The following is a 24,075-nucleotide window of genomic DNA, read 5'->3' on the forward strand; positions in this document are numbered from 1 at the left end:
GCTGTCAGTCTACTCAAGGACCAATCCCGAAGCCCAAGCTCAAGGCCCTACCCCAGCCCACCATTCCAGGCTTATCTGCAGCTGTTTTGCACACAGGGAGCCATGCCGCAGAGAAACTGACCTGGCCAGGGCTGGGAGACCAGTTATGTATCATGTCTATGACGACAGAAAGAAGATTCTGCATTAGGGCACTAGCAGAAGAAATGGAAAAGAGGCAAGAGAAAGGGGGTACATTACAGAAACAGAATATACAGTACAAGAATTTTTTTTTCCATTTTTATTTTTTTCATTGTTTTTCTGCACATGTGAGAGTGGACAGGTGGATGTATGGGGTGGGACAGGGTAGAGCAAGGAGACTTGAGCGAAGGCAACTGTTTTATAGCAATGTTTTTATGTTTATAACTGTGGTGGGGAGAAGGACTCCTAATGGGGTTTGAGCCCCAGACATTGAGTTTGGTTTTAGAAATGTCGAGTTTAAAGTTCTAACAAGGCATTCAGGTGAGTGGAAATAGTATCCTGAAGATTGAAAGAGATAAAGAGAAGTAAGCGCAAGTGAGAGAAAGTGGATAAGGTCAACAGGAATGTAGAGAGAAGAGAACAGGGGCTCAGGGAAAGAACCCCAAGGAATTCCAGCATTGACTAGTCAGAATGAGTAAGAAAGGGCAGGAGGTGGGACAGGCAAGTTCTCACTGCCAAAGAAGCCAGGGGAGTATATCCTGCATCAAGATATGAGGAAAGGTCATAGGATGTGGTCAGTTACAGGATCTGGATGAGTTTCAGAGGAGCCACGTCAGTCAAATAGTGAGCAGAAGCCCAGCCCGGTTGCAAAGCGTTCAGGAATTTGGGGGTGTCAAGGAAGTGGGTTCAGGGGATGTGGATTAGCCTTTCAAGAAGCTCAGAAGTGAAAGGAAGACAGCTGACCGCTCACCCCCCACAGGGTGGAAAGGGGAGGCAGGAAAGCAGAGCGGGAGCTAGGAGATAAAAGTGAGCTTGGTTTTAATAAAAAGAGGAGAAAGTGCTTTCGTCTTAATAGCTCAAAGAACGCTGATAGCAGCCATGTGTGAAATTGATTTCTGAGGCCCAGCACCAGAGACAGGGAGACTATGAGGCAAATGGGGTAGTAACCATGATTTAGCACCTTCGCTTACTCTGCTTATTACAAAACAGGCTTTAAAAAAGATGCCTGGGGTGCGCCTCTGCAATCTTGGTATTGTCTGTGGCCAAGATCCATTTTAATATATTCCTGGGGCATTTTAGGGACCATAACGCTGCTTTAGACATGAATCTATTAACGTTCCATATTGCTTAGCATGGTTAATGCAATGCACATAAATATTATTCCTCCATTAAGTAATATTGAATGATGCTGAAGGAAAAATAATTCTTGTTGAAAACAGAAAGATGGACAGACTCAAAATTCTTTTTTTTACTCTTATTTATATATACAGAAGTATATAAAAATATGTTTATAAATTGGTACATATTATTTATACAGAATGGTGGGTTTCAGTGTGGCATATTCATATATACATAAAAACATAATTTGATCAATTTCTCTCCTCCCTCCTCTCCTTGTCACCTCCTGGTCCCCTTCCTCTACTCTAATGGTCTCCTAGTGTCCCCCATTCCCTGTTTTTTCCCCCTGTGTTTTTCTCTTGCTTTCACATATGAGAGAAAACATGATGCTTTTCTGAGTCTGACTTATTTCACTCAAGATTATGGTCTCCAGTTCCATCCATTTTCCTGCAAATGGCATAATTTTGTTTGTTCTCTATGGCTGAATTAAACTCCATTGTGTATGTAAGCCACATTTTCTTTATCCATTCATCTGTTGACAAATACCTAGACTAATTTCATAACTTGGCTATTGTGAATTATGCTGCGATAAACATGGGAATGCACATATCTCTATGCAGACTTTGATTCTTTTGAATAAACACCAAAAAGTGTTATAGCTGGATCATATGGTAGTTATTTTTAGCTTTTTGAGTACCCTCCACACTGATTTACATAGTGGCTGTACCAATTTACATTCCCACCAACAGTGTGTAAGAGTTCCTTTTTCTCAGCATCCTTGCCAACCATTTACTGTTATTTGTGTTATTGATAATTGCCATTCTATCTGGAGTGAGATGAAATCTCAGTGTAATTTCGATTTTTATTTCTCTGATAACTAAAAATGTTGAAAATTTTTTCAGATAATTGTTGGCCATTTGTATTTCTCTTGAGAAGTGTCTTTCCAGTTTATTTGCCCATTTATTGATTGATTGAGGACAAATCATTTGTTTTTTGTTTTGTTTTAGTTCTTTATATATTCTGGATATTAATCTTCTACAGGAAGAGTAGCTAGCAAAGATTTTCTCCCATTGGTAGGTTGTTTCTTCACACTGTTAATTGTTTCCTTTTAGGAAAAACAGAAGCTTTTTAATTTGATGCCATCCCATTTATTGATTTTTGCTCTTATTTCCTGAGCTATAGGGATCCTATTCAGGGAGTCTTTGCCTGTACCTATATGTTGAAGTGTTTCCTCTATTTTTTTCTTGTATCAGTTTCAAAGTTTCTGGTCTTATACTTAGGTCTTTGATCTATTTTGAATTGACTTTTGAACAGAGTAAAACATAGGAATCAAGATTCATTCATTCTTCTATGGCATTTTTTGAAAGAGGCTATTTTTTTCTCCAATGTATGTTTTTCACACTTTTATCAAGAATCAGTGACTATAGCTATGTGGGTTTGTCTCTGTGTATTCTATTCTATAGATATTTGTCAGATATAAAATTCTTACATGGTTGAAAGCAAAAATTAAGCTTTATAAATTCTCAAAGTATTTACTTCTACTTTTTTGAACAATAAGTCACGGCACACAAGAGTCACAAATATCGTATTATGTTTCATATGCTAACAAACATTTAATAAATGGTTTGATGTAGGACTCCTTGACATTGTCATTTAATTTAAAGATGATAGAATATTATGTTACTTTCCATATATACAATACTTAATGATTTTTTTCAGTTATGATTCAGTTATGATTTTTAAGATGCTAACAGTACATGGAATTAAGCCAGCACAAAAACATGAGTACTTCTGTTGGATGTCATTGGAAAAACAGGAAGAGTTGACTGGTATACTTGCCCCTATCATCATTATTTTCCCCATCTTAGTTTAAGTAGTTCTGTACTGTTTAGAGATAATGAGGACAAATCATAATGGACCTAGAAAGACATATCCTTTTAGAGAGCCAAAATCTTTCTGGCAATAATCTAAAAGTAGGGACTTATACTACAATCTACTGTGCAAAAGATTAAAGAAAAAAATTATAGGCTGTTATGTTTGTAAAATAAATGGTTTTATAGCTAGAGAATGCATAGCCTGATTGCTGTAGTTACAATAAAAGCTAAGCTATACTGAGGCAATAGTATCTAACTCTCAATGGCTACTGATTCAGAACAATATGTGAAATATGTGGGGAAATATATCTGTAAATTTAAAGTTTCTGTTCTGGTACAAAAGAAATTATGTCATGGAAATTGTTGAGAGATCCATTACAAAGAAACATCCTGAGAAGACATTGCGTGCTAAAACTAGAATGGGAATTAAGTCAATATAGAAACTTAAAACCTTCAAACAAAGCTTATATTTAGTTCATCATTTGGTAAACTTTTGGTTACAAGTACTTATTTGTTTTCAAAGAAATAGTACACATTAATAAAAAGCACAGAGAATAATTAGCATTTCTTTTATTATTCAGAAGTTATTTTAGGAATTGCAATAGGTTCTGGGTGCAGGAAATTGCATAAATAAGGGAAGGGAGTCCCCATTAGAGATTCTCTATTTCAAGATTTACTTTTTAACTGTTTTATTTCTAGGGCTGAAATCAGAGGACCACCTCTACTTAAACTTCTTTTAGCAAATGTACGGCTCGATACTCTTTCAACTATTAACACTTTCATTCTTTTTTAAAAAAAAAAAACTTTATAGTAACTGTGAGTTAAACCAAACAAATATTCATGTACAGTTTACAAAATTAGAAAACTGATTGGAAGCCAGGTGCAGTGGTGCTTGCCTGAAATCCCAGTGACCTGGGAGGCTGAGGCAGGAGGCTAGTCTGAGCAATTTAGTGAGACCCTATCTCAAACATAAATTAATTAAATTAAATTAAATAAATAAAGGGCTGGGGACATAGTTCAGTGTAGATTATTCCTGGTATCACCCCCCCTCCCACACACACTCACACAAATTCTGATTTGGAAATGAGCTTCAATAGTTTAATTTACAATCCAAGGTATTATTAAGTTTAGAGGTTTCTTAGAAATTATCTGGCCAAATTTCCTTCTTATGGATTGAGTAAACTGAGGCATAGATAACTAAGTTGCTAACATATAATAATGGCAAAGCCCAGGTAAAACAAAAATACCACAAGCACCAAATCCTGTTGCCCAGCCTGTGTCCTTGTTTAAAAGTTTTTGCCATCAACATTATCCATGTACACTCTGTCTGAAACATTTTAAAATTTAAAATGCTCACACACACACACACACACACACAGAGTTAAGTATTAAACATCCACTGAACACCCATGTCTGTGTCAGACCTTGTGTCTGGGTATAAAGCTGACTTAGTTTCCTATCTTCTAGAGATTCATGTTCATATTTTGCTTCTCTGAATTTCCTTTAACATCAAAGCTTTACTATTTGAATTTTTAGATTTTTTTCTTTCATGGAATCTGTTGTTCTCAGTCCATAACTATTACTTTAAAACTCATATCAAAATTTACTTCTATTTTTCAGATTTAATTCTGCTCAACTTCTACTATTTACACTGCACTCATTTTTGCATTCATTAAAATGCAATTTAATGAGCATTCTTCATTCTCTTCTTAGTAGTGGCCTGTGCCTTTAATTAAGTCAGAACTGTCTCACCCAACCAGGGTCATTCCCATTCTGAACTGCCCCTCCTAATCCCAGTACACTCAACTCTAAAAAGCAGGCTGCCCAATTGCTGCCTAAGGACTGATGATTGTTTACTCAGTGACTAGGGTGCTTTGGCAGACAGGCATCTAGGACTTGGATTAGATTAGATTAAGGCAAGATGTGGCAGGTTAAGCATCTTTCAACTTTAAACATTTTGGATAAATTTAGAGTTGGCACAAAAAGAAATGTGAATAAGCAGAAATGCGATCACCTCCCCCTGATGGGTCAGATTTATTTTTGTCTTGTTCCTTTGCTATCTGAAGCTTCTACATATAGTTTCCCCTTCGGTCTTAAAGAACCTAAGTGCTCAGGAACAAGAGCAGAAACTGACATCCATTATGAATTAGGTACTCAATGCAACTTGTCCTAGCCTGCCTTGCATTCATTATTCATTCAATGAATATTCACTGAATCTGATTACATATCGTTCTACAAGGCACCAGGGGTACAAAGGCACATTTATCTTTGTCGTGCCCTTAAGAAACACACAGTGCCTTTCTGGAGCTAGGTGTGTTAGTAAATAAGTACAGTGCAGTGACTAAGGAATGCTAAGCCAGCCATGTGTTCAAAACACACAAGAGAAGCCATAGCTGATTCTACCTGGAGATTAGAGACACAGTTTCACTAAAAGAGGGCTTGTCAACTGCATCTTAAAGCAGGAGCAGGAGCACACAAGTTGAAGACAATTTAAAAAAATGTACAGAAGATGAAGAGGAGGGAATCTAGGCAATAGCAAGATCACAAATAGAATACCAGAGATCCTCACAGGACCTGGTGTGACCAGGAAGCTGTGGTCTGTTCCTGCAGTGCACAGGGCAAGTATGATCAGAAGCAGCAGGAATGAATCTAGAACATTGATTTAGGGCTCAGGTTACAAAGTGTCTTGTCTGCCACTCTAACAATTTGGACTTTATCCTATAACCAATGATTTTTTGCCTTTCTTGAAAAACCTGACGAAAGCTATGAATCCTCTTTCCAGAAGTATAATAATAATGCACACATGCCCAAGATGTTGCATAACTTTCTGAGCCTTTGCAGCCCACCTGAAATCCATTACTAGATTCCACCAGCTATAGACAGGGGAGCCACAGAATGTCTCTTAACAAGGAGTGAACAGTTCAGCTGTGTTTAGAAAGATAAGGGGCAGCACTGTGGAGAACAGGCTGGTGGGAGGAGAGGCTGGCTGGCAGTGGAAAAATCAGATAGGGAGTCTATTACAAAATAGTGGGTGTTAATAGGACACCCAGAATTCAGGCTGTAAGAGTGAGTTTGGATGGGGTGAGAATGGAAGAAAGAGGAATTTCTTGAAATGGAATTGATAAAGACTTGCTCTCTGACTAAATATAGAGGATGTTGAACAAATATCTCGTTGATATTTAGCTTCTCACTAAATTATAAATCCTCTAAAAAATATTGCTGTACCAGTCTGGAAGTGAGCAAACATGATAACAAATATGTAGGATTAGAACTTCATATTCATGCAAAAGAATCAGGTCTCTCTAAAAGCCAAGTTGCAGAGGGCTATGGATTAGTGAGTGCTGTGGCTGATAGACACAGAAACTAATCAGGAGCTGTTGCAATCCATGGGAAGCAGCCATTTCAAAGCAGCAAGCAACTGGGTGATTGCCATCTCTGGTCTTCCTGGGTCTTGACCATCTTCTAGATCTCTGGGCTCCTGGACTGGTTTACTTTACATTAGTGATAAGAAAGTGTTGCCAGGACCTATTAAGGAGACCCTCAGACTAATTCACTGCCCAAACTGGCAAAATGTTCAAAGTATCAAAATTGCTACTAAGTAACAGCTTCGGGTTACAAGTAGAAGAAAATGTTATCTATTAGAAACACAAAAATATGGCAATTGAAACAATTGCTGCTTTCTAAAACAAATTTAAAATCTAAAATCTAAAACTCATCTGAGTTACAGGTGCAGAAATTTTGATGGGATTCATCCTGTGGTGTCAGAGAGGTTTTAATTGGGATAGAGTAGAAAACAGTCACTAAACTTGAAACCAGTTGGAAATTTTAAATAACTAGATATTTCTTGTGCATTTTTGCCTCTGCCTCTCCCTTTGCTATGTACATTTTTTTCTATGTACATTTTTGAGAGACAAGTAGCAAATAAGTAATCAGATTTAAAACAAAGCATACTTACAAAACATTTCCTTATCTACTAAATATTTGTCAAAATCTATTTTCCTCAAAGTGGCATTCATGATCATTATTTCAATTATAAATGTAGGTAGCTACAAAATAAAAAGCATAACACCTGCTGTCAAAGAGCTTAAGGTCTAATTTGGAAGATAATTGTTATGCAGAATGATATTTCTGGGCTTAGGGTTTGGCTCAGTGGTAGAGCACTTGCCTAGCATGTGCAAAACCTGGAGTTCAATCCCCAGTAATTAACAAACAAACAAACAAACAAAAAAGGGGAGATGTAATACTGTGGAGCCACAAAGTCTTGTTTTAAAGTATTTTATACTAATTAGTTGCAAATTGGTAATGCATGAATAGAACATCAAGGAATTGCAGAATTGCAGGTTAGGCAGAATTGTTGCAGTATTAAGAACTTATCATTCTGTGTTTTCTGAGTGAAGAGAATCTAATGGGGACAAAAGTAGAAGCAAGAATGTAGAAAAGAAGAAAAATAACACTGATAAAGTGAGAATGTTTTAGATTTCAGTTTCAAACATTCATCCCACAATAGCTTAGAGGTATTTGAGAAAGTAAGCAATCATGAGCATCAGAATAGAACCTAAATTACATTCAGAATCCCACAGAATTTTATTGAGAACCATTTCATCAATTTTTTTTCCTTTGACTCTGATGGCACAATGGTCAACTAAAGCAGAATTGGAAAAGTTCTGCTAAAACCCAAAGCTGACTTGCCTGATAGTGACAGGAACCTAGTGACTCATTTCTTCCAGCTTTTCTAGCATCAATTATAATTTGGACTTTTAAGCCATCAAATCCTAAGCCATATTAATTTATTAACTTTGCAGTCCCTCAACGAATCACAAAATGAGATTTTTTTTTCTTCACCAGAAATTCTTTCTCCATGATTCCAAACCCCAACATGTGCTTTCCAGAGCCTCAGATGTTTCCTTCGTTCTACAGATGTTTTGTAAATTCATTTCAGCAAAATTTGCCAATGCTGCAGAAAAGATCTGTGGCTGATTGGACTCACAGTTTGGACAGAGCTTGAGTTAGATTAGATGGAAATGGAAACTGAAACTTCTCACTGGCTCACCAGGAAGTCAGGAATTCACAAAAAGAGCAGAGAAGGAATTTTGTTGGAGGGGGAGTTTCAAATATGCCTCTTTTGGGGAGTGGAGGGGTGTGGAAGCCCTGGGAGGTGACTCTTCACTGTTTTTCTTGGTGTTGGGCCTACATATTATTTTCCACTGGAGATTTCTTTTTCCTTTTTAAGTATAAGGAAGAAACAACAACAGCAGCAGCCGTGGCCAGGGAGAAAAGCTTCAGTTTTAGAACTCCAGGTAAAATAGCTAACGCTGCACACCTGAGGCCAACCAGTACAAAATTGTCAAAATAGCCCCATTGGGCAAGGGCCATGAAGGTGATGACTGTCATTGTAAGCATGGGAATAATGAGTTTTTGAAAAGACCATAGGGTACAGTTCTCTTACTGACTTCTTTTCTTTTGTAAAAGAAATGAAATTACTAACTTTAGCTTTCTATTTACAGTTGAGCCATGTCTAGATTCAGCGTTTAGGCAGTTATTGTTGTTATTATAAAGCAAATGTTACAGTGGAAAAAGAAAACCAGACTGGCCAGGCCTAGTAAAAATCTCTTTAAGTCCTCCAGACCGTATATATATCCATACACATACATATATAAAAATATATATGTGTGTGTGTAGATGAAGCCCAAACTAGAATTTGAAATTTTTATCATAAAAAATGCCTAATACAACTTCTATTAATATTCTATCAGTATTATGGCAAAGCAAAGTGTTTCTATTTATTAAGTTCATGTTTTGAAAGTAATAGAAACAGTGATAGAATATTTTAATATACGCCTTCCCTTGAGCTAAGCTGATCCAAAATATTTTGTGGCCAGTCATAGATTTCCTGAATACTAATCTTTGTTCATATCAGCAATTATGGATTTTAATTCAACTGGCTGTGAAATTGTGTTCTGGTAGAGCTTTCCAAAATGCCCAGAGGTTTCTCAGCTAGAGAGCAGTAATCTAGCCTTGTCCTTGGATAGAATACAAAAAAATCAAGTTACCATAGTTCTGAAATGAAAATCTTACTGAAGCACTTGACATTGAGCAGAGTCAGGTTTTTATTTCCTAAAAAGTAACAGAGCTGTCTTAATTTTGTCTCCAAGTTGTTATTCAATGGCTCTGGAAGAACAGTGAAGACACAATAATTTTTTAAATTTTTATAAAGTTACAGCATTAGTTTTTGTCATTTAATAATGAATCTGTACACTGATAAATGCTGTTCAAATGGGAAAGGAAAGTCAAAACTTCAAGGGAGAACAGCATAAAAGATGGTTAGGTATGGCTATAAAACCTGGCTTTACTACATACTAACTGTAGGATTTCAGGTTGGGGGAAGTTTGTGTATTTGCAGCATGAGGATGGAGATAAAGTACTTAGAATATGCCAGAATCACACTGGGTACTTTGACTTCATTCTCTCCATTCATCTTCACAGTCCTCCTACCAAGAGAAGTATCAGTGTTCCCATTTTGCAAATGAAGAAACTCTGGCTCAGAGAGATTTGGCAACAAGCCTAAGTCAAGTTTACTTGCGTGTAATTAATCAAGTCTAGTTGACTCCAGATCTTGCACTCTTTTCTCCTGAACCATGATGCAAGTTATTCTACCTTAGTTTTCTTACCTGTAAAATGCGGGAGGTGGGGGGGATTCCCACCTGAATGGCTTATCATGAGGATTAAATACGATAATTTGTGTAAACCCTGGCATACTGCCTGCACATAGGGATTTAATAAATTCCAGCTTTCCCCCCACCTCTACTAACCCTCCAGGCCTAGGTGCCCTTGCAGAAATGTGCAAAGGGTGTGCTTGGGTGTGCACATAGACACACTGAAGGAAAACAGAAGATGGGTACAAAAGTCCCTTTGGCCTGTATAGCTTTTACACCCTATTACAGAATTGACTTCTCTCTTCAGTAGCAAGGGACAGGCTTCATGCAGTGGCCTCTGAAAGACCGTGCACTGTGTCACTGGCAGTTCATCATATCCCCCAACAGTGCAGCTGTGATAAGAACCAGATGATCCAAATTTCCTAAGCAAAACTAGCAGCAAATATCATCTGGGAAGGCGCACGCCTCAGTATCCATACACCATGCCCTTTAAGAAAGTACATCAAAAGCTAATGGACTTTTACAAGAGCCCAGTTACTGCTTAATGTCTGTAAGCTTTCAGAAGCAGGGAATCACCACTCCTACCATGTACAATTGGCAGCAGAACCAGTATTCCAAGTTGTTAAAAAAGCCAAGGATTAGATAAGATTTATAGAGACCTGATGTATATAGGAAAGCTAAAAATGGAATCTGCAGATTTGTTTCCAAAGCTTCATATGTACCTGGGCATGAGGTTTCTGTGTATGGGTCTCTCTACTTTGCATGGACACACCACAGGAAAAATGGTTCTCTCATCATTGGAGGGGTTGCCCCCTCTTTTTAATTTGAGGTGTGTGATATCCATTTTGTACAGCCACATGTATAGCCCCAGATGACTTAAACTGATTGCTATTTGGGAGAAGAGGAAAATCAGGGGTTCAGGTACTTTCTTGCTGATCTTACAGTTGCAAGCACCACTCCATGCTTCATCCTGTAACCTATTTTGTTGCTTTTTGAGGATCTGTTGATTTCTGAAAAACACTTTTATTATAATATAACCTCATCTGTTATATGACTTCAATTTTACAAATACCTATCAACCAGCCATTTCCTCAACACCTACTTTTATTTTCATTTAGTTCTGTATAGCTTGACCTCTTGTTATAACATTTGGAAAAAATATTTTCCAAGTACTCTGTGTATGTATACCTCTGAGCAAATATAACTCTAGAGACTTTTATTGCTAATTTGTGCTTTATCCTCCAATCCCATAAGTCTTTGATAACCTGTCCAGGTTCCAGGGAAAGAGGTTTCTGGATAAAGTGGTACATTAGAGGTCATTCCAAGGTTAAGTGTCTATTGGACAGGGAAAAGCAGAGAAAATACTACTTCATGTGGTTGCTCAAAGCATTTAACTACTGTAGCTCTCAGCCTTGGATCTTCCGCCTGAGACTTTGTTGGTGCAATTGGTTCTGAAATCATCCGCAAAACTATCAGATGAAAACCATGTTTAGATAAGTAAGCAATGGTGAGAAAGTGACCCCATTCTTAGGTCAAGGGAGGTAGGGAATCTCTTCTAAGATATGTAGGAGGTATGTAAAAAACTGTAACCAAATCTGTATTCCATGCAACTGGCATTTATAGAAGTTTAGTCCCTCCTGACTAGCCTGGAGGAATGGTTCAAGGGTATTTGTGGCATTGGGTGCTGAGTTTTTCAACAAGAAAGCATTGATTTAAGAATCTTCATCAAAAACTACATTTAAAGATCAATATGCGGCACCAAAGATCTAGAAATGACTATGATGTTTCTCTAAGTTGAATAACTCAAGACATCATTTTCATGGACTCAAGATCTAGGCCTTTCTTCTCTCAGTGTTTGCTAGTTTCTCAAATGCTAGCTCAAAAGATGCCCATTGTTCATTTTCACCCATCCCATAGCTATAAAGTAAAATAAATGCTATACTAAGAAAAGGGTTTTTCCTCAAATTTATTATCAGATGTGCTTTTGACTTGTTTTGATAGATCTCTTACTGGTGAAACACTGGCTTACACAAAGAACTCAAGACCATCATCTCACATAACATTGCTGTGGAAATGTACTCTCTTAATTGCTGTGTTTAACAGCACCTATAATTTTCTTTTTGAGGCATTTAAATTAAAATATTCCACTCATGTGATAAAAATCAGATTGAGAAATATTGTCTTGGTTATATAGAAAAGCTTAGAATTTGGGTTTCAGAAGCAATCGATATTGCTTTTAGGTAGCCCATTTTCTATTCCTTTTTTTTCCCCTCAAGCCTCAGTTTCCCAAAATAGATACCATTCAAAATTTACACTTAAAAAATGCTTCAATAAAGTCAAATAGACTGCATATTCAAAAGAAAGAGAGAAATAAACATGAATTCTACCCAGACCAGACACAAAAGTTGTTTACATTGAAGATCATCTTATAGACTGAAATAAGCAAATACTGCTAGTTTTTAAACGAACTGAAAGACATTGTGAAAATGTTGTTTCTGGTTTTAGATGTAAAAGTCTGGCACAGTTAAAGAAGAGGAAAATCACTTTCTCTAACATTAAACATGGATTCAGTTGAAATGAATTATGTTTATTCCACTAGCTAAAAGAAAACTTGGAATTTGTTCCCCTTTGAGACAGAGGCCCATGCTTGTTTCCAGAATAATGTGAGATCTCTTTCAAAGCAATGTGGGCACTTACTAATTGTGCTGAATTTGTAATTTGTAAGATATTTAGTCAGCAAAATGTCACCGTAGAGGCTTTTAGTGCTCTTTAGACAAAACATGAAAAATACCAAGCAACTTTAGCACAGAGTTTGAAACAATTCATTTTTGTAGAAAAACAAAATCACAACCGTACATCATTTCCTAAAGATCTTACCCGGAGAACAGCCAGGGGAAACTTCTCTAAGGTTTTGGCATCCTGGTATTCCTATTTTACAGGGAAATACAGTTCATACATAAATGCTCCATGTAGGATTTTTTTGGATGGTTTTAATTGAATAGCATCAAAGTTTGCATTCACTCATCACACTTCCATTACTGCACAAACCCTAGCTTTTGTGATACTGGTTTCATCTCAGTCGTTTTGAATTTGGATAAAAAAGGAGAATGGCATTATACCAATATATGTTTGTCACACAAATAGTAACTTCATCAGGAAAATACTGAGCCTCTGTCAACAGTTCCATCTTCTAGTCACACAGAGAAAACACAAAGGGTATCAGGAGACGTACAGTAAACTTTTGCAAATCTGAGGAGTGACTTTAATGGGCTTCAGAAGAAGAGACTTAAGTACATATACTTCAATGGCATAGGACTTTCTCTCTCACTAGTTAACTTCTAAAAACCAGGGTACTTTGCATTATAATGATTACAGATTGGTTTTATTAATCCTAAATTTCAGGCTTTGGAGCTCAATAAATACTTCCTATAGAAAGGATAGACTTTGGGGTTACCAGGTGTATGCCACATTTTATAGTAACCCAATATTGCTGGCAACTCACAGGCCCCTGGAGATGTAATACCACAGGTGGCTGCAAGGTAACATGGTAGAAAAGTGGGGATTTCAACGAGATGATACCCTAAGAGTGCAGTGATTTCGCCAGGTGCAGTGGCGCATGTCTGTAATCCCAACAGCTTGGGAGGCTGAGAGAGTAGGATCCTGAGTTCAAAGCCAGCCTCAGCAAAAGTGAGGCTTTAAGCAACCCAGTGAGACCCTGTTTCTAAATAAAATACACAAGTAGGGACTGGGATGTGGCTCAGTGGTCCAGTGCTCCTGAGTTTAATCCCAATCCTGGGTACCAAAAAAAAAAAAAAAAAGACTGTAGTGACTCTGGTACATTCAACAGAAGAAACCCACATGCCTTACCAGTGTACATCCCTGTAACCTTCCAGAGAGAGCACATGTATGTTTACAAATGATGTTAATAACATCATCAATAATGTTGAACAATAATAGCAACTCATGTGTATGCAGTGTTTTTCAAAATGTATGTACTTTTGTTGTAGTAAAATATACATAAAAGTAATAAAATACACATAACAAAATTTACTCTCTTACTCATTTTGAAGTATACAGTTAGTGGCATTAAGAGCATTTACATTGTTCTACCACCTCACCACCCACCATCCATCTCCAGAACTTTTTCATCTTCCCATATTGAAACTCTGTACCCATTAAACAGCAACTCATCATGCCTTGTCCCCCAGCCCCTGGTGAGCATCATTCTATTTTCTTAGTCTATGAATGTGGCCACTCTAGCCACCTCATATGAGGGGAATCACATAGTATGTGACTGATATGTCTGGCTTTCTGGCTTACTTCCCTTAGCATAATGTCTTCAAGGTCCATTCCTGTTGTAGCATGGGCCAGAATCTCCACTCCTGCTGCTGCTGCTGCTGCTGCTGCTGCTGCTCCTCCTCCTCCTCCTCCTCTACTTCCTCCTCCTCCTCCTCCTTTTTTGGTACTTAGAGTAAACCCAGGAGTGCTCAACCACTGAACCACATCCCCAGCCCTTTTTCACTTAGGGCCTTTACCTTAGGCTTAGGGCCTCACTAAATTGCTAAAGCTGACTTGAACTTTCAATCCTCCTGCCTCAGTCTCCCACACTGCTGGGATCACAGGTGTGTGAAACTATATCCAGCAATCCAGCATCTCCTTCCTTTTTAAAGACTTAGTAATATTCCATTGAATATACATGCTGTATTCTGTTTATGCATTCATCTATTCATGAATATTTGGGTTGCTTCCACCTTATATTGCTTATTGTATATTAACACTTTTAATCTTCACAAGGATTCAGCATTATAGTTGCCTTTATTGTCCCTATTTTATAAGAAAACAAGAATAAAGAGGTTATGTAGGTACCCAAGTTTAGGCAACTAGGAGGCTCTGGAGCCCATATAACCCCTGGCCCACCCCAGGCTGAGTTGCTCCTCGGTTCGTATTTTCCCACCTCCCCTTCAAATGATTTAGGAATCTAAATGAACCAAGTATCAGTTAGAAAACCATTTATATAAAATTGTAAGCCAAGTTTCTGATTTTATTTGTATAGGTCTTAAATATCCAAGGAGAAGTCAATTGAACAACTCAGCCCTATATAAACTATCTTATAAAGCAGTTCATTACTGCAAAATAAAAAAATCAATCCCTTACTCTTCGACTAGTTGGGGGCTAAGTTCATTTAGCTAGTTCTCCTACATAGGGTCTGGGTACATGTACTGGCATGCTTATAATATCATCCCCATTTTATCAAAAGTAAAATTGAGTCAAAGGGTGTTGGTAAGTTACTTGGTTCAAGGACACATAGTAAAAAACAGAATCCATACCCAAACTGAGTTTCTAGCTCCAGAACTTGTTCTAATTAGCTGTAGCACAAATGCTATCATTTTCTCATCTCTATGAGAAATATTAAGTGCAACATTGAGACCTGTGTATAATAATAATTATCCTTACAGCAGATGCAGATTTTTCTAGGAAGCCTGTAAATAACAAGCAGTCCCTGCAATTTTAAAATTATCTCATACGATCATTCCATTTAACAATCTGAAAAGAATAAATTGCTTCATAAAAAGAGTCTTGAAGAACATATGGTTAGATTTTGGAAAGCAGTGCAGGTATGCACATGTCAAGCTTCTCAAAGCAGGAATACCTGTAGAGCAGATGCTTCTCACAAAGAGAGAAAGAATAAATGCATGCACCCAGGGCAAAATTGTGACTTCAGTGTAATCAATCTTCCTTTAGCCCAGATTGCTATTTATGGCTTTCTTTTTCATTTGCTTCCTTAGTGCAATCTCTTGTCCTCTTTTTTTATAGCCCAGGATATTGAAATATTCCTCCCCTCAAACATAGACACATTATTAAATTGTTAAGAATGGGATACAGAGCTGGGTACAGTAGCCTATGCCTCGGGAGGCTGAGGCAGGAGGATCAGGAGTTCAAAGTCAGCCTCTGCAACTTAGCGAGGCCCTAAGCAACTCAGTGAGACCCTGTCTCTAAATAAAATACCAAAAAAAGGGGGGGGGGCGGGCTGGGGATGTGGCTCAGTGGTTAAGTGACCCTGAGTTCAATCCCAGGTACTAAGAAAAAAAAAAATTGGATACTGGTTTTCATTTCCAGTATGGCCACTATTACAGACATGCAGCCACCCACATTTCAGGATGCGTGTTTCTGGGTTCCATGCGGACAAGATGCTGACCATCCTCTCATTTCTGGCAGAGCTCCAGGGCAGCACGCTCCGAGGAGGACCGCGATGGCCTATGGGACGCCTGGGGCCCGTGGAGCGAGTGCTCACGCACCTGCGGCGGAGGGGCCTCCTACTCCCTGAGACGCTGCCTCAGCAGCAAGTAAGTCCTTTACCCACTATGGGCTTGGTGAGAACCAGCGGTAGCCCACTGAAGGCACATTTTTGTGGTCGGGATGACACAGAGCGTTTTGTTGCTCACAAGTCTAGATGAATGGAAGGAAGTGCAAAGAATTAAGTTTGAGATTCTTTCTTATGTTCCTCTCCAGCTGAGCATCTATACACTCTTCTGTGATGAGCAATGTGCAGTTTCTCTCATTTGCCAAGGAAATCTTGTGGTTTTCCTGTTAGAACTGGAAGGAACACTTATTATTTGAAATGGTTCTAGAATCATTAGCTCCATAATATACTGTATTTTTTTTTACATCCTTTTAACAATCAAGGTGACAATGGTAGCATTAATATTGGCATTATTAACAAACTGAATGTATGTTCAGTTTCCAATATTACCTGGTACTTTGCAAATGAATGATATATTGGTTTAGTTTTATAAATGTTCTACCAGAAGTTAATCAGTTCAACGAATGGAGGGCTGGAAGAACAGCAATGTCAGTAGAAATTGTAGCATGAAGACAGAGGCAGGAAGAAGACGGCTGGACATACTACTGGCCTCTAAGCTGAAAGTAAAAGGCCTGAGGCCTTAGAATGGAAATTTTTTGCTAACAGTAATAATAATTTGAAACTGCTTCTTGAGCAGTGTGGTCTATGACTAGGTTTGTTTCCAAACTATAAAATACAAAGTGCCATGGTAATATTTTTTTAATGCAATACTTTATTTGACAGTGAAAAGTGTTCAAGGCAGCAAGAAGGAGGCTTGATCAAAATCACTGTTATTAAACATGAAATAGAAGAAAAAATGCATCTGCTGATTCTCCTAGACGTTCTGTACACAAACAGCAGAAAGCAGTGAGATGCGTGTTCAGGAAGATGTCAACTGACTTTAATAACAATGGGAATTTCTTCAGATCAGGGTCTGAGTTTTCAAAACTCTTTTCTGTTTCTCTGCACAGGGTCTGCAGAGTCTAACAGATATTAGAAGCTTAATAGATGGTTCTTCACTGAACCTATTGAGAGCTAGAAATCATTTTGGTTCCAAACAGTTCGAGTTGTAAATGTACCTTGAGAAATGCAACCAAAAGACTTATCCTGCCGGATACCAGATCAGTTCTGGTGTTTGGGTCTGTGTCGAAGATAGGTCTGTTGGATTGTCTCCACTGACAAGTTTGTTTTGTCTTTTTTGATACTAGCTTCATATCAACTAGGCTTTTGAATTGATAAAGAGAGGTTAGATAATTCTTCCCTATGACTCATTTGTTTTCTTAATCCTGAGCATAAAAACTTCCTAAATCTGCAATATGTAATGCTACATGAGATAATGTAACTGATAATAATCATACATCAGTAAAGCCAAGTGTTCAAATTTGGAATGTTTCTGTTGTCTAGTTTTTTCAAATTAGCATCCATGAATATTCTGTAGGAATGAGTCAAAACGTGTGTCACAGAACTACTAAGAAATGTGCAAAAAGTTTCATATTGTCTCAGTAATATGAATAATACGTTGTGTTAGAATCTTTCACTGAGACATCAAAAATCAGTTTAAGAATTTAGCTAGGGCTGGGGATGTGGCTCAAGCGGTAGCACGCTCGCCTGGCATGCGTGCGGCCCGGGTTCGATCCTCAGCACCACATACCAACAAAGATGTTGTGTCCGCCGAAAACTAAAAAATAAATATTAAAAAAAATTCATTCTCTCTCTCTCAAAAATAAATAAATAAATAAATAAAAAGAATTAAGCTAAAAATCACAAGTAAAATTCTATCATTCCTCAAATAATAAAATATTGATGCTATGTGAGAATCAGAAATAACAAATTTTGCCACCTAGTAAATTAAGGCTCTAGTTGTTAGGATTTTATGAAAATACCATAGAAGATATCAGCTTCCTATGTTCATAATGTATTCCAAATATATTATAATGTATTGAGCAAGTAGAATTTAAGTTCTTAAATTATATACACATAGAAGATATGTCTCATTTCATTTTTAAATATGAGAAAATGTATTCAGTAAACTCATACTAAACTGCACAAGAAATTTAAAAAAAGAGTGGGATTCCCATTCTTTAAGATTTTAAAGAAGAAAAAAGCTGCCAAATAGATGACATTTCCAAATTTAGCAAGAATATAAAGAACTATTAATGTGTGTCTTTATTTCCAGACAGCTGGTACTTAATGTGGACCAATACATTACACACATGGATACTTTCATACTCTTAAAAGAATTCTAGTCATTCTTTAGCAAATTACAACTTGTTACCATCATTAAACTCTGGAGCAATCTCCAGAGAAGAATTTCTTTTTTTTTTTAATCATGAAGGGACTGTTTGTATGTGTTTTATTGCATATTTCAATGCCATTGCTCAGTAGGGTTTATGTTGATAGGTTTAGGCTGAGCTGTGCTGATTCCAATATTCTTTAGAAAAATGACATATAGGTTGACTCATTCAGTCCATGATTATACTGGGCTTTCTGCAAACATCATTCCAAGATAGGACTTTATTAGTTCATTATACCCTAATGACAAATCTCACAGCTGCAGGTTTTAAAATGAGCAAAACCAAGACTGAGTTATTGCCTCTGTAGCAATTCTAGAAAATCTGCATCTCCAATACAATTAAAAGATTCACAGTGATTACATAAATGCTCTTGTGATAATACTATGTAAGTATGTTGTGCAATTAAATGTTCAGAGATGTTGCAATGCTGACTTTTAGAATAACTTGGCTCTTATGTAGTATATTCTTATTTTTAGAATGCACTTGATAATTTTGCCACAAAATAGACTATCCTTAGACAACTTGGATAGTTTCTGCTATAATTCAAGAAGCTTGTGTGTGTTGTATTTTCAAAAGGAAGCATGCATATATACATACAAATATGTACACTGTGCATGTGTGTCCTTGCACATGCACGTGTGTATGTGTGAGTGTTGGGCCATGATAGAAAATATGTGTCATTTTTTCTCAGCATCGTGGCTACACCTGTAATCCCAGCAGCTTGGGAGACTGAGATGGGAGGATCAGGAGGCCAAAGCCAGCCTTGGCAACCGTGAGGTGCTAAGCAACTCAGTAAGACCCTGTCTGTAAATAAAAAATATAAAATAGGGCTGGGGATGTGGTTCCGTGGTTGAGTACCCCTGAGTTCAATCTCAAGTACTCCCCCCCCCAAAAAAAAAAGAAAAAAAAAGAAAGAAAGGAAATATGTATCATTTTTTAAATGTCTGAAAGCTGTTGTTACAGAGAACTCACTCTTATAGGGGCCCTCTGTGAACACTGGTTAGGCCCACTCACCCAGAAACAGCCCTCCACAATCAAAATTCAGTTTTCTTTGCTGTGGGATTTTTATATTTGAAATCAGAGATTCCCAAAGGTTTGTGTGTTTCCTTGGCATTCTCTCTCTCTCTCTCTCTCTCTCTCTCTCTGACATTTCATATCAATTCACACGTTTTGTAAATAGGATTTTCACTTCTGTATTTTCTTTATTTATGTGGAATGAACATGTGGAACAAGTCTCCTTTGGTACCTATAGATAATCAAATATTCATTTGGCATGAATTCTAGTCTTCAGCCTACTTAGTTTAAATGCTCCTACTCATGGTCTTAGGAGGAAGTGTAATAATCTTCATCATCTCCTAAGTTGTCAAGCACCTAAGAAGCTATTTGTTTTCTTGGTATTTTTCTGGCAGTCACAATCTTCCTCCACTATAACAGCAATTCCTGGGGTTCCAGCCTCATATTCCAAAAAAAGTTAAGCTTTCAGCAGTCAGTTTGTGAAGAGAGCTAGCATCAAACTTTTCAGTTACATTATTTTATTACAAAATTTAATTTTCCTTAAAATATATAATTCTAAGCAGTGAGAAAGATGAAATAAGTATGCATGTAAAACAAAATGAAAAAAAATCTAATATTTTCTTGTTAATACTTAACTGTAATTAAAACATTGCTTAAATATGGCCCTAGATCTATCCCTCTACTAGATTTAGAACATATTTGACTCTTGTACTTTAGAAATAGAAATGTTCTGAGGTCTGTGTTCAGCTTCAAGACTTAAAACCAATTTGATACAAAAGTTTTCTAATTTCTTTCCCAGTAACCAGTACCATTGATTTTACAGTCTCATTTTTCCTAGATCCTTAGTGCTAATGGAAGCTCTTAATTGCTATACCATTTATCTAGTAGCCCAAGACTGTTGCATAACAACTTCCAAACCTCACATTGCTTGGCTAGATGGTTCTGTGATCTTGGATGGGCTCAATCACATATCCACTTACTGCCACTGATCTGGACAGACTTCACCTGAGCCAACATGGGAAACTGGGTTCTGCTCCATTTGTTCCTCATCCTCCACAAGCTAGCCTAGGCCAGTTCTGCTGGTGATAGAAGAGGTGCAAGAGAGAGCAATTCCCAATGCCCATTCCAAGCTTGTTTGTGGATATTCTATTGGCTAAACTAAGCCACCCGTCAATCAGTGAATGGGAAAGCAAACATGTTACATGAAAAAGTAGAAGACACAGGGAAAGTAAAGAATTGAAATGATTATTATAGTTTAGCTTGAATGATTTTCTATTGTTTTCTTATTCATTTTTAAATGGGCTTAATGAAAATAATGTGTTCTCTCTTATCTCTCCATTCCAGATTTAGACATCTGAATTCAATTCATTTACCTTACACCTTTGGGAATGATCAGAGGTTATGAATATATGTATCCCTAGAGGCTCAGCAATTAATTAGAATGTGCATGGTAGTCTAATAGTAAGCATTCAAATTCAGTCCAAATAAATCCCATCCATCTGCAAATTAACCTGCCAGGTCAATTTTCCAGTCCTGGTCATATGATCTCTTAGGTCACTTTCCCGTATGATTTCTTTTCTTTTTTTTCTTTTATTTTTCTTTCTTTTCTTTTTTTTTTTTTTGTACTTGATGATGGACAGCATGCCTTGATTTTATTTACTTATTTTTATGTGGTTCTAAGGATCGAACCCAGTGCCTCATACATGCTAGGCAAACACTCTGCCACTGAGCTATAACCCCAGACCCTCCAGTCTGATTTTTTAAGTCTATCAATAATAATTATTCTATTCCCAATATGGTAGTACTATAAAGGGAGCTAGATTGCCCTGATCTTACATAACAGATTTAATTGTGTTCTCTGATGGATTCTTCTCCCCCATCCTTTTTTGGAGGCTTGCAAAAAGAAGACAATGTGTGATTCCCCAACTTTTATCATAAGAGTATTGATAAATGCCTTTGTCTGAAACCCAGGTTTAAGCAACAGCCAACTTCACTGATTTCTTTAAGAATATATTCAGTTTCATTCAGTAACTCAGATAATGCAGTTGTTGCTAATCTTACATCACCAAATAAAAGATCATGCTTTTGTTTTATGTTAATTACAAAAGAGACTATACTTACTTGCACTTGATATGGTCCTTTATTTTATTCCAAGAGAATTAAACAACGGACCAACTTGACTAGCTGCTGCTTCTCTTTCTAGTTCTTCACCATTCCCACTATTTTGAAATAATACTTAGAGAACACTCATTTGTCTATCCTTTTCTTTTAAATTTGATGTCAAAGAGCTATCTATGAGAACTCTAGGTTTGTCTTCAGCTGGCTAATTTAGCTTTGCCTATAAGGAGTTCCAGATGCATAAGCACTTCATACTGAGAGTAACATGGTCTGTACAACTGCAGTAGGTAGAGGCCAAGACCAAGGTCAAGAGGGCAACTGCAGCTCATTTGAGATGGCAATGAGTCTGATAGCTGTATGCTCTTAAGGACAGTGTTAACCTTTGCGCTCTGGTGCCTAAGAAAGATTTAAATGTCTTTTTACTTTCTCATATGCCAAATTAATTTAGTTGATTAATCTATGGAGGAACAACTTAATACTATAGATTAATTAAGCATATGAGTATTCTATTAGTGGGCTTGGCTTCTTCATATGTTTCCAAACAGGAAAAATAAAAGTCCACTTGCAAAGAATGACAGCATTTTTGAAAAGTTAATAAATTTTGAATTGAAAATTTGAGATGAATAATCATATGAATAAGAGATTAAAAATCATCACAGCATGGGGAGAACCTAAAACCAGTAAGATTATGGAATTATTCCCAAGAGCTGTGGCTGCCAGAATGGTATCAATATAAGCACAGAAAAAATAAAATAAAATAAATAGCTCCAAGGAGTGTTATTCCACAGGAATGGGGAAGATCATTCTAAACTCCTTATTTCATAATAATTGTGTGAGGGAAAGTATGCTAACTTCTCTTATTTTAAATTATAACACATATTTTTTCTTCTATGTAAATATTGATACTTTTAGTCATATAGAAATTAGTAACTGATCTCTACGTCGTAGAATAATGAATGCCAAAATTGTCAATGGTGAGATTTGGCTTCTTAAGCACATATTTTTCTTCTTTATAAGGTATCTCATCTCTCTCATAACAGCAAATTAAGGTTCACAAGATATTTTTTAAAATCTTAAAACTTTTAGCTCAAGTGAGCACCAAAGGAAGATTTATCTTTTTTTTTTTTAACCATCTAGTTTTGTATATTATCAGCCTTATTTTCCTTGGAAATGTTTGAGTTTTTGTTTAAAAGAAAGATATACAAGTTTGGCATAGACCTGACTACTTGTGTCATTTATATGAGGTGGTCTTTTCATTGTGTTAGAGGAGAATGCGCATTTTGAGACATATGTTTAAGAGTTTGAGGTTGCCTTTATTTTACTTTTTGGGTCAAAGCCTAGTTTAAATGTATTACTAGGACTTCTAATATTCCAGGCCATATATCTTATTAGCAGGGTGTTATTGTTCCAAGGTCCCATCTCCTTTCAGAAGGACAATGAACTAAAGCCAATGACTGAACGTTTAGGACTAATTTGTAGTCGGGTTTATCTGATAAGCCAGTTTGTAATAATAAAACATAATTGGAAATGTGTTTGGTGTCTGTAACCTTTACTTGCTATTTTGAGAATTTGTAACTCTAATTTTTTTTCTGGGCACTTAAAAATTCTTTATTTGGTTTGTTCAAAATCCTTTCTAAAGTTTTTGTTTTTTCTCAATTTTAATTAATTCATTCAATAAATATTTCTTGTACTGCTACTATGTATTAGACAAGTTGGTAAGTCTAACTAAGAATATCAATGCCAAGGGGCAAAAGTGTGAAACTATTTGGAATTTACCAAATTATTAATTTGCCACTGAGTTTCTACTGATTGTAGATGCAAGATATTTTGAGAAATAAGAGATTTTCCCTCAAGTTTTGAAAATAATATATCTATAGAATTGGGGTTATTTATTGGTATTCTTATATTCTATTTTGATAGCATCATTTTATATATCAATCGGGGGAATCCTTATTTTCCTAATTAAGCCATAAAATTCCTCTTCTTTTGTATTTACAGCATTCAGCACAGAGCAAACACTCAAATGCTTGCTTGATTAAATTGCCTTTAAACTACCTATGCAGTATTGAAATGCATATGCATTTCTTTATTCTGTACTTCAAGGAGAAGAAGAAAAATATAAAATATTGAACATGTCTATTAAAAGATCAGAACCTAATCTTTTTTTTTCTTACTTGCATAGGGTTTATTCATTTTGGCATGAATCTTTCCAAAAGAATCTTTCTAGTACTCAGAAGAAACTAAAAAAATTAAAAGATTTCCCACATTTTTTACATTCATAGGGCTTCTCTCCATGAAAATTTTCATAAAAGAGAAGAAAAGTAGGTCTAGAACATGAAGCTGATAGAGTATAGCAAATAATCCCCATTCAGAGTGTTTGTTTTCCAGTGAGGGAAATGGCTTTGAAGACAACAGAGAAAATGGAATGATTTGCCATATTTTTTTCACATTTAAACAGTTATTCAGCCAGATGTGGTGATGTATGC

General features: G+C 36.7%; 1 protein-coding gene across 1 annotated transcript in view; it reads left to right on the forward strand.

Annotated features, from left to right (window-relative positions):
• Adamtsl1 (ADAMTS like 1) overlaps positions 1-24,075 on the forward strand; it is a 904,315-nt gene that overhangs the window by 551,175 nt on the left and 329,065 nt on the right. The window contains exon 3 of the mRNA XM_077797045.1: positions 16,040-16,167. Coding sequence (XP_077653171.1) covers positions 16,040-16,167 — 128 coding nt within the window. The remainder of the gene's footprint in view (positions 1-16,039; positions 16,168-24,075) is intronic.

Source organism: Urocitellus parryii, chromosome 4 (genome assembly GCF_045843805.1).
Source record: "Urocitellus parryii isolate mUroPar1 chromosome 4, mUroPar1.hap1, whole genome shotgun sequence".
NCBI classification, from domain to species: Eukaryota; Metazoa; Chordata; class Mammalia; order Rodentia; family Sciuridae; genus Urocitellus; species Urocitellus parryii.